Here is a 12,216-nt window from a genome sequence, read left to right as displayed (position 1 = left end):
CTCACTGCTGCCACCCTGGCCCAAGGCACCACCACCTACTCCCTAGATTACTGTAATATTCTCTAAACAGGTCTCCTTGCTCCCACCCTGTCCCCTACAGTTCATTTTCCATTAAGCAGCCAGAGTGGTTCTTCACCTCCCTTGAAGCACAATCCAAAGTTCTTCCTACAGCCTACAAGACCCTTTGTGATGTGGCCCACTGATATTTCTCTCACTCCATCTCCTACCTTCCTCACTCACCTGTTGTGGTCCAGCTGCACTGGCTTCTTTGCTGTTCCTAGAAACACCACGTATGCTGCCACTAGAGGGCCTGTGTACTTGCTGTTCCTGCTGCATGGTATTCTCGTCCTCAAGATATATCCCACTCATCTCCAAGACACTGAAGGAGAGAAATGAAACATAAATTGATAAACAAACAAATATACCAGGGTGAAAATTAAGGTAACAAAGAATAAAGCAGGTTAAATAGACAGAGAAGGCATGGGTACAATTTAATGTGGCTTACTCTCACTCACTTTAGATCTCCTCTCAAATGTCAAATCACCACAGAGACTTTCCCTGAGTATCCTACACTAAATTGCATCTATGCATTCTCTATGCACTTAACCTGCTCGTACTTTGTCATAATATTTTCACACAGATTGTTTATTGGTTTGTGTTTTCTTCCTCCCCTCCACACGCATGATCATAAATACCATAAGAGCAAGAGTAGTGCCTGGGACAGAGTAGGCACTCAGTAAATATTTAATGTTAAATGAACAAAGTCCTATACTAGCTATCTATAGACTCGTAACAAACTACCCCAAAGCTTTGTAGCTTAAAACAACAACCATTTTGGGGCCGGCCCCGTGGTGTAGTGGTTAAGTGTGCGCTCTCCGCTGCTGGCAGCCTGGGTTTGGATCCCGGGTGGGCACCACGCACCACTTGTCAGGCCATGCTGTGGCGGCATCCCATATAAAGTAGAGGAAGATGGGCATGCATGTTAGCTCAGGGCCAGTCTTCCTCAGCAAAAAGAGGAGGATTGGCATGGATGTTAGCTCAGGGCTGATCTTCCTTACACACACACACACACACACACAAAAAACAATAATAAAAAAAAAAAACACCACCATTTTATTCTATCTAATGACTTTGTGGATCAGAAAATCAGTCAGGGCTTGGCTGAGTGGATTCTTCTGTTTTAGGTATTATTGAGAGAGGTTATTCAGTGATATCAGCTGGTGGATGCACTTGGTAGAGGGTCCAAGAAGGCTTCGCCTACATGTCTGGTACTTTGGAGGGGATAGCTGCAAGGATGGGCACAGCTGGGACCACAGTCTAGAGCACCTACACATAATTTCTTTACCACGGCAGTCTCAGAATAGTCAGACTTCTTACATGGTGGTTCAGGGTTCCAAGAACACATGTTCCAGCAAAAAGAGTGGCAACTGCACGGCCTTTTATAACTCAACTTTGGAAGTCATAGAGGATCAATTCTACCATGCTCTATTTGGTTGAAGCAGTCATAAGCCCATCCATATTCAAGGGAAGGGGAGAGAGATCCCATCTTTTAATAAGAGGAGTGTTGAAGAATTTGCAGCCATATTTCAGATTGCTACAACCCCATACCTCACAGTACAGAGCTTTGGGCCTACTAGGTATTCAGGAAACTTTGGTTGACTCAAAATGGAATTACAAAATGGGATTTTCAACTAAGGTACTATAACTAGAAGAGAGAACAGTTTGGTTCTTTAATACAGGGGTTTATAAAAAATAATTAATTTTAAATGGTCTACATAATTTCAAAACCAAAAAACTAAACATCAAACTCAAAACAGACCATCTATGAGGGGCTCACCAACAGACTGGACATAGCTGAGGAAAGAATCAGTGAGCTTGAGGATATGTCAGTACAAATTTCCCAAACTGAAATGCGAAGAGAAGGAAGAATGAAAAAAAAATGGGACAGAACATCCAAGAATTGTAGGATAATTACAAAGGGTGTAACATACAAGTAATGGGAATACCAGAAGGAGGAGAAAGAGAGAAAGGAGCAGAAGGAATATTTGAAGTAATAATGGCTAAGAATTTTCCGAAGTTAACAACATATACCACCAAACTACAGATCCAGGAAGCTCAGAGAACACCAAGTAGGATAATTACCCAAAAAATCTACACCTAGGAATATCACAAAAATCCTTAAAGTGTATGCACCTAACAACAGAGCATTGAAATACACAGGCAAAAAGTGATAGAACTGCAAGGAGAAATAGATAAAGCCACTATTATAGTTGAATATTTAGTCACCTCTGTCGGTGACTAACATATCCAGCAGGTAAAAAGCAGCAAGGATATAGCTAAACTGAATAGCACCATTAAATTGGATCTAATCGACATTTATAAGATACTTCATCCAACAACAGCAAAATACACATGGTCACATGGAACGTTTGCTAAGACAAACCACATTCTGGGCCATAAAACACACCTCAACAAAGTTACAAGAACAGAAGTCATAGAAAGTATGTTCTCAGACCACAACAGAATTAAACTGAGATCAATAACAGAAATATAGCTAGGAAATCTCAAAATATTTGGAGATTAAACAACACACTCCTAAACACATGGGTAAAAGAGGAAGTCTCAGAAGAAATTTAAAAATATTTTGAACTGAACGAAAATGAAAATACAACTTATCAAAATTTGTGGGATGCAGTGAAAGCAGTGCTTCCAGGGAAATTTATAGCACTGAATGCACACATTAGAAAAGAAGAAAGCTCTAAAAGTCAATAATCAAAGCTCCCACCTTAGGAAACTAGAAAAGAGAAGAGCAAATTAAATTCAAAGTGAGCAGAAGAAAAGAAGTAATAAAATTTAGAGCAGAAACCAATGAAATTGAAAATAGGCAAACAATAAAGAAAATCAAAAGACAAAAAGCTGGTTCTTTGGGGAAAAACCCAACAAAATGGATAAACCTCTAGCCAGGTTTATTAGTCTGCTCAGGTTGCCATAACAAAATATCACAAATTGGGTGATTTAGACAACAAAAATTTATTTTTTGCAATTCTAGAGGCAGGGAAGTCCAAGATCAAGGTGTCAGCTGATTTGGTTCCTAGTGAGACTTGCAGATGGCCACCTCTCACTGTGTCCTCACATGGCAGAGAAAGAAAGCTCTGGTGTCTCTTCCTCTTCTTTTAAGAGACCAGCCCTATTGGATAACGGCTTCACCCTTATGATCTCATTTAATCTTTATCATCTCCTCATAGGCAATCTCATTTAAAGCTCAGGGTCCTCTTCCAAGTTCACTGGTTGTTGGCAGAATTCAGGTCCTCGTGGCTATAGGACTGAGGCCCTCAGCTCCCACAGGGCACATACCATCGTCTGCCACGTGGCCTTCATCATAAGATGGCAAGTTTGCTTCTTCAGGTGAACAGGAGAGTATCTCAGCTGCTTTGAATCTGATTTCAGTAAGTGCCCAGTCCCTTTTAAAGGTTGATCTGTTTAGGTCTGGCCCACCCCGAACAATTCCTTTTTGATTACCTCAAAGTCAACTGATTTGGGGACTTTCATTATGTTTGCAAAATTCTTTACCTCTGTCACGTAACATAGCCTAATCACAGAAAGGAAATCCTTCAAACTCACAGTCCTGCCCACACGCAAAGTGAGGGGATTATACAGAGTGTACATCAGGGGGCAGGAACCTCAGGGGCCATCTCAGAATTCTGCCCACCAGTGTATACAATTAATCCTGATGAAACTAATGATGTCAGATTAATTCTCCTAAATCAAGTTACTCACCATACCACTCTTCTCTTAAAATAACCTTCAATAGTTCTGGAAAACACAGAGAAGGAACTTTAAATTCTTTACCCTGATATTCAAGGTCTTTCTCAAACATGACCCAGGCAACATTTTAAACCTTTACTCCAACAAGCCCTGCTCAATGAGCCCTTAGTCACACGCTTTGCTCTGCCCTCCCACGCCCTTTGTGTTCTCTGTATCTGCATTCCTTCTTGCACTCTTCCTCCAGACCTCATTCACTCCTTTCCCTCCTCCTTCTTATTCAAGCCTTTACAGCCTTCAAGATGCTGCATCAACACCCCGGGATAAAACCTTTCCTGACCCTTTTGACTCACACTGAGGTTATCTTCATTTGAATTTGTCCTCAAGTACTGTGGTGGATTGCAAAAAGCAACCGTAATCTTCCCATTCCTGTGTGCAATCATTTGCAATGTGACTTTGCCACTCATCCCATCAAGAGGTGGATTATATTTTTTCACCTCTTGACTCTAGGCTGGGTCCTGTGACTTTCTTTAGCCAATGGGACATGAGCAAACCTGACACAAGCAGACACTTTAAAGCATTTGTGCACTGGGGCTTGCCCTCTTGCTGTGCTGGGAACCCTGCTACCACCACCAGGTGACTGAGGTTGGACTACTCTACTGGACGATAAGGGACACCTGGCCAAATAATTCTTGTAGCCCCAAATGACACTGGGCCAACCACCTGGCACCTGAAAAATAATAAATGTCTGGTGTTTTAGGTCATGAAGCTTTGTACCAATGTTTGCAGCAAACTACTCTTTAACAATGAGATTCAAGGTCCTCCTTTTTAACAACATTGCTTTTACTCAGCTTCATTCTAATATGCTTCCTTGTGAGAAATGTGAATTATAGCTTGCAATGAAGGAACTGTGCAGGAAGCACAAGCTGGTCTTCAATTATCTGGAAATATCCATGGGGGTGGGTCATGAACCTTCTCAAAGATGCTTGGCTTTTAAACAGAGAAGCAATCCATATGTCCATCAACAGATGAATGGATAAACAAAATGTGGTATATCCATACACTGGAATATTATTTAGCCTAAAAAGGAATGAAGTTCTGATACCTGCTACAACATGGATGAATCTTGAAAATGTTATGTGAATTGAAATAGACCAAAAGGACAAATATATAAGGGGGACAAAAAAGTTTTGGAAATAGGTAGTGGTGATGGTTGTACAATATCATGAACATAATTAACGTCACTAAATTGTACACTTAAAAATGGAAAATTTTATGTTATATACATTTTAACACAGCATTTAAATATTAATAATATAATATGCCAAAAACTCTTGAATTATACCCTTTAAATGGGTGGATTGTATGGTACGTGAATTATATCTCAATAAAGCTGTTAAAAAGTTTTTTTAAATAAAACAAACAAAAAACAAGAGAAAACACCACCAAAAGTCACCCTTGATTTCACTTTTCTCCTCAGATGGAAACTACGCTGCATACTGCACATCTATTTTCCCTTCACTGCCAGGAAGCTTAAGACCAAGTTTTATGTTCAAGGTCAGCAACTCAGCTGGCACATAGATGTGCTCAAACATAGTATCTATCATCATTCTCATCAAATCAGAGGTTCCGCTTTCCTGTTCAGATCCTTCTATGTGTCTTCCTTTGTCCCATCTCTCGATCTTTGTTAACTAAAATTCATTCAAGTGACTTTTCTCCAGGCCCCCAACAGACCCTAAAGTAAACTGAGATAATGAACCTTTGAGGTCATAGTATTAGCTCTGTAAATATGACACTATAGTCTCAGATGAATAATTAACCCTCAGAGCAAGGAGAAGAGCTCATGCTAAAGAGGAAATAAGAGAACGCAGCGCCTCAAAAGCGGTGAGGATGTCAGCAGTTTAACCAGGATCATTTAAACCACCTTCAACCTATTCCTGGGTAGTACTTTTTTTTTTGTTTTGTTTATTTATTTATTTATTTTTTCCCCCAAAGCCCCAGTAGATAGCTGTATGTCATAGATGCAAATCCTTCTAGTTGCTGTATGTGGGACACGGCCTCAGCATGGCCCGAGAAGCGGTGCGTCAGTGTGCGCCTGGGATCCGAACCTGGGCCGCCAGCAGCGGAGTGCGCGCACTTAACCGCTAAGCCACAGGGCCGGCCCCTGGGTAGTACTTTTACCACAGAAAAATCAATGGGCTCAAATTTGGTAACAGACAGAAAACAACCATTGCTGACTGACCTTTCATCCTGGGACCATTCCATTAGGACAAACTATTCAAAAATTCCCCAAATGCCCATATTTTCTAACAAATTTTGGAAAACTATATCCCAAAATTCTGAGGAACTTGGCTTTAAGATCATAGGAAAAAGTCAGTCATATAGGAGAAGGAGAGAGAGAACATTCTTAATTCTATACACATACCCAACTTTTTTCATCTCAGAAAAAGCCTGAGTCCTGGGTAAGTACGCTAGTCCCCCAGTTAATCCACCAAACTACTTACTTGTCCAATGAATTGCTATAAAAAGAAGCCTACAAATACGAAACCCAAAACAGATACATTCTATCTCTAGTAATAAAGTTTCTGATGATGTAGTATATAATACCTGTACCTCTTTGACAAGAGAAGTATTCTTACTAGAAAAATCCAATGGGGGGCCAGCCCGGGGGCACAAGCGGTTAAGTGCATGCGCTCCGCTGCGGCGGCCCGGGGTTCGCTGGTTTGGATCCCGGGCGCGCACTGACGCACCACTTGTCAAGCCATGCTGTGGCGGCGTCCCATATAAAGTGGAGGAAGATGGCCATGGATGTTAGCCCAGGGCTAGTCTTCCTCAGCAAAAAGAGGAGGATTGGCAGATGTTACCTCAGGGCCGATCTTCCTCACACACACACAAAAAAATCCATTTGGCTTGCCACTCTAATAAATCAAATTTCCCAATGACAGGAACCATGTTGGTTCTTCCATCCACAGTACAAGTACTTTGTACTTGGATGTGCTATTAATAAATATTTCTTGAACATCACTTTAAAGTCAATCAGACTATAAATTAAAATTTTCACCATAAGTAGATAATGAATGGTAAGAGGCAATACATTAAAGGTGCAACGCTGCTCTAAAAGAGAACATATCCCCTCATATACAAGGATGCCCACTTGGCTTTTCACTGTTGCTGGGACTGTTGGAAAGAAAGAGTGATGGCATCACAGTGTAACAGAAAATTCTAGTGGTGGCATGTGGGTTGGGGAGGCAGGCTGTATGGAAGGTCTGCCCCAACGGCCTCCGTGTCATTCCTATGCCCCTAGCCTTGATTTCCTCATTTTTAAAAGGTGAGATCTACCTTAGTTTGTTACGTAGGTTCCTTCCACTCCTAAAAGAGATTTGATGCTATTAGAGTTATTTTTCATTGCAGAATTGGTTTTCAACAGTTTCCATGTTTTCTACACAATTCCACCTAGTACCTCCAATCAATAATAAAAAATTATACATGAGCTTTCATGAGTTGGATATTATAATAAGTGCTCAAAATGTATAACACTGATGTTGTTCCTATTTAACATTAAAGATTCCAGTGTCCTCATATTTACATTCAGAAAAGGAAAGCTGGCTTAGATATACACTTAGAAGAACTTATTAACTCATATTTAATCGTATGACAAAAATGACACCATGGCAAGGGATATTAGGATTAAGCAAATTAATTAGATACAAAGTTCCTAGCCTCTAAAGCTGAATTCCTAGTAAGTTTAACCGTTTGTCACCTTCTGTGTTACCACAACTTCAAAATGATTTGTTTTCTTAAAAGGCTGGAGGGTAGGGGTGGGGGGAATGACTTATGAATTAACCAGGGATTGTTTGGATATAATTATAAACTGCAAATCACCATGATTTCAATGATATTCAGACTTTTAAAGCTATTTTATAAAAAAAGAAAAGAAAGCAAATTAGACCTTTGCTAAGAGATTATTTATGAGTAAGGAACTTATACATTCATGACTGAGTGTTCGACAATACATTCCCAGTGGAATGATCTCTAAAAACGTCTATAATTAAAAACAGAATAGTAAAAAAAAATTCAATGGCTTACTCTCTTGTTGGTGAGTTAGTGGAGGATTCCTTTTTTGAATCAGGAGAGCTTAGAGTTTGCAAAATACAATTATGTTTTTCGGTGGATAGGGCACCTCTTTCTTGCTCAGAGTGGATTAATTTTAAGGCCTCTATTCCATCTTCTCCCTCCATCTTGTCACTCGGATCTGGCTGTGGTTCTGGACTCTCTAAAATCAGACCATCTTCACTTACGGCAACTGTGAGGTCACTGCTGCTGCTCAGACTTTCCTCTTCCTGCTGTTGCTGCATTTTCCTGAAGGGCTTCTGTGCCTCGGGGTCCCCGTGAGGAGGATGATCTGGAAGAGGGGATATGAAGAGACTACTGATCACTAAGTGCAGGGAGAAGCGAGGTAAGACGTTCCACCTCACGGAATGGGATTATTCATCAGTTAAAACATGTAGAAACAATACATGATTAATTACAGTATTTAAAAACTCATTAAAAATATTTTATTAAATATATTAAAAATATAACAATGAGTTTAAAAATCAGAGAATTCGCTTGTAAGAATATTTCCACATACATATTTAAGAATTCATTAGAATGGAATTTGTTGGCAAAGTCACCACTGTACTTTGTTTTTTGACAAAAGATAAAATTAGAGAGTACACTTTGTTCTTACATAAGACCACTACCACCCAGAAAAACTAAATACCAACAAAAATCAGCAAACAATCTCAGCCTCTCACCCCACCTGAGAAACCTTCCTGAGCAGAATGCTTCTCTTGAGAACACTTACTTTCAGATGCACAGTATTCTGAGACTGATATCGGAGCGACTGGTAGTCTGGCACTGTCTTCCTTGACTTCAATATGTTCCCGTGTCAGTATTTCTCCCTCTGATGCCCCTGATCTGCTGGAACTGTCACACTTTAAATCAGTGGTTCTGCTCCCTGGACGTAATCTTCCCCGTAACAGGGAATGGAGTTCAGCAGACTTTTTGCTTTCAGATAAATTACTCTTGCCGTGACGTGAGTTGCTTCCTATCTCCAAGCAATGAGTCTGTTCCTCCTCAGACAATGGGCTGGCTGTGACTGGCGTTTTCTCACCAATCTGAAGAGATGTCCTTCCATCTATTTTGTCAGACTTATTTAAGCACTGTGTGCCACTATTAGTGCAGACTACATAGCTGTCTGTCACATCACTGCTCTGGGCTGTCTGTTGCTGTGAACGTGGGTCAAGAATTGTTCTGAAGTTCTTCGTGGGTTGGGGAGATTTCTGCTCTGTACTAACATCTCCAGCGCTTGAGATGGCTGACATTTGGCGGCCCATAAAGATTGTTGCTGGTTGATACAATCCTCTTGACACAGCTGTCCCCAAGTTAATCCCTGCCTGCATTGCAACCTGCAGCACCAAAAGAGACGTGAGTTAAATGTATTGTGTATGAACAATTAGGTTGTTTAGGTTGTTTTCAGAAATGAAATGAGGAAAAGGAAGCATCACCATTGAAATCAACAGCTACCATGTTTATAAAACTCATGGCTTCCTACAAAATGAATGAGCAAAAAACTGGTATAGTCCATACTCTTTAATTTTAAAAACAGTGTTGGTTCACAAAGCAAATATTGTCAAGGAACTATGGAATCTATATTTTTCAAAAAGAAATGCATACATTGCACAACTATGTGAATGTACTTAACGCCACTGAATTGTACACTTAAATGTGGTTAAGATGGTAAATTTTATGTTATGTATATTTTAGCACAAGCAAAAAAAAAAAAGCTGTGAGTTCTAGCCACTTTCCTCAGAGATGCTCAGATTTGATGGAGCTAGGAAGGTACCTGATGGAAAAAAAAAAAAAGGGAGAGGGAGAGAAAGAGATGCATACAAAGGACTACCAGAGGTTTCAAAACTCTATTTCTGGTAATATGTGTAATATAAAAAACCCTCCAATAATAACATTCAAGATTGCATTATAATATTCTGCATATGTGCAAACAGCCATAATTTCTAGTCAACCTCAAATAACAACAACAGTTTTTCCTGAACATTTTCAAATAATTTTAAATACATTTAAAGCAATTTAAATTTACTGGCACGTCTATCAGGAGAATGAACATTGTCTCTTCCTTGAAAAGAGAGAGGGGAGGGGAGAGGTGGAAAAAGAAACAGAAGCAATTGGTTCAGTGGCTTGATCAAGGACGCACAGTGGGAAGCAGAACTGGAAGTAACAACCCTGAAGCCTTGAGGAATTTAAGTGCTTTTCTTCCAAAGAGACCAAAGCATCTCCACATATACAGTAGCATTTAGTTCACAGAGCCCTACAGAATAGATGGGGAGACATATTTGCACCCCTTTTCTGCATATGGAAAAACTGAGGCCCAAATGTTCAGACAGAAAATGCCATAAACACAGCTGAAACAGAATCAGGTGTTGCTTCTCTTCAAATATACCATCTCTTCTATTCCAAAAAATAAAAGAAACAACTTTGATGTTAAAAACAAATGAACAGAGATGTCAGAGAAAATGGTAGAATAAGAACCTCTCAAAATTCTATGTTTCATAAAACAAACAGTGACACTGGAAAACATCTTCGACACTGGAAAATAACTTAGAATTCTGGAGATTAACCACAGGCTTGCAGCAATCAGGGGAGCATTTACTCAAGAAAAACAACTGAATCTTGGTAGGAACAGTACACTTTATGGTGCTTTATCTTGTCCTATTCTCATTTCCCACTCTTCAGGTCTGCGGTAACTTTGAAAATCCACAGCCTGTAACCCAGCAGTCTAACAGCTACTGGAAAGAGTGGAAAAGAGATGGAATTCCTTCAACACCCCATTCTCAGAGAACTGTCATTACGTGACTTATCTGGTGGTTTCCTGGAAGGCTACACTCACAAGACTGTCTTTTTTTGACTTGACTTGAAGCTCACACAGTGCAAAAAGCCTTCTCCTTGGGGGTATTTGTCAAAAATAATCAGAGACAGGGGCCGGCCCAGTGGCGCAGGCAGTTAAGTGCACGCACTCTGCTGCGGCAGCCCGGGGTTCGCCGGTTCGGATCCCCAGCATGCACCGACGCACTGCTTGTCGAGCCATGCTGTGGCGGCGTCCCATATAAAGTGGAGGAAGATGAGCACGGATGTTAGCTCAGCGCCAGTCTTCCTCAGAAAAAAGAGGAGGATTGGCATCAGATGTTAGCTCAGGGCTGATCTCCCTCACAAAAAAAAAAAAAAAAAAAAAAAAATCAGAGACAATTGTTTAACATCAAGGCTGTATATAAAAGTTGGGCAGTAGATAACAGTTGGGCAAACAACAGGCTAACTAAAAACCTTAAAAGGAAAAGCTGGTTAACAAGATGTCCACAGGGGGCTTTGAAAAGCTCCAACACACTCCTGGAAATCCAGATGGCCACCTGCACGCTCAGGCCTTGGGCATGCTCAGGAAAAGTCCTGAAAAGGGCCTAAGCTCTCACCTCAGGCTTGCCCGGAGGCTCTGTGCAAGCACTTAGTAAAGGTCAAGGTGGAATTGTAAACTGCCTGGATGAGGGCTGAAGGTGTGCCCGAAGACACACTCAAAGCCCCTTGGCAAAGACTGTGAAACTTACTGGTTTTAGGCATTTCAAAAAACTCTGTCTAATCACCAAGACAAAAAACAACAAATGTTGGAGAGGATGTGGAGAAACAGGAACCCTCATACACAGCTGGTGGGAATGCAAATTGGTGCAACCTCTATGGAAAACGGTATGGAGATTCCTCAAAGAATTAAAAATAGAGATGCCCTATGATCCAGCCATCCCACTACTGGGAATCTATCCAACGCACCTGAAATCAACAATCCAAAGAGGCTTATGCACCCCTATGTTCATTGCAGCATTATTCACCATAGCCAAGAAGTGGAAGCAACCTAAGTGTCCCTCGACTGACAATTGGATTAAGAAAATGTGGTATATATATACAATGGAATACTACTCAGCCATAAAAAAAGACAAAATCGTCCCATTTGCAACAACATGGATGGGCCTGGAGCGTAATATGTTAAGTGAAATAAGCCAGAAAGAGAAAGACAAACACTGTATGATCTCACTCATATGTGGAATATAAACCAACACATGGACAGAGAAAACTGGACTGTGGTTACCAGGGGCAGTGGGGGTGGGGGGTGGGCACAAGGGGTGAAGGGAGTCATATATATGGTGATCGACAAACAAAAATGTACAACCCAATATTTCACAATTTTAGAAACCATTAAAACATCAATTAAAAAAAAAAAAGAGAGAGAAACTTCCACAGAAAACCCCCAAAATGAAATGGTAGTCAGAAACACAAAGGAAGAGAAACAATGGAAATATAGATTAGGTGGGATTAAGCCCTCATGTATCAATAATCACTCTAAATGTAAATTGATTG

General features: G+C 40.5%; 1 protein-coding gene across 1 annotated transcript in view; it reads right to left on the bottom strand.

Moving 5' to 3' along the window:
• Nucleotides 1-9,206, bottom strand: part of LOC131403897 (centrosomal protein kizuna-like) — a 67,799-nt gene extending 58,593 nt beyond the window's left edge. Inside the window, 2 exon segments of the mRNA XM_058538128.1 lie at nucleotides 7,849-8,164; nucleotides 8,609-9,206. Coding sequence (XP_058394111.1) covers nucleotides 7,849-8,164; nucleotides 8,609-9,206 — 914 coding nt within the window.
• Between the last annotated feature and the right edge of the window lie 3,010 nt (nucleotides 9,207-12,216).

This window comes from Diceros bicornis, unplaced genomic scaffold, assembly GCF_020826845.1.
Source record: "Diceros bicornis minor isolate mBicDic1 unplaced genomic scaffold, mDicBic1.mat.cur scaffold_95_ctg1, whole genome shotgun sequence".
NCBI lineage: Eukaryota > Metazoa > Chordata > Mammalia > Perissodactyla > Rhinocerotidae > Diceros > Diceros bicornis.
Note: the sequence above shows the minus strand (reverse complement) of the source record. Positions and strands in the feature narration are given on the sequence as shown.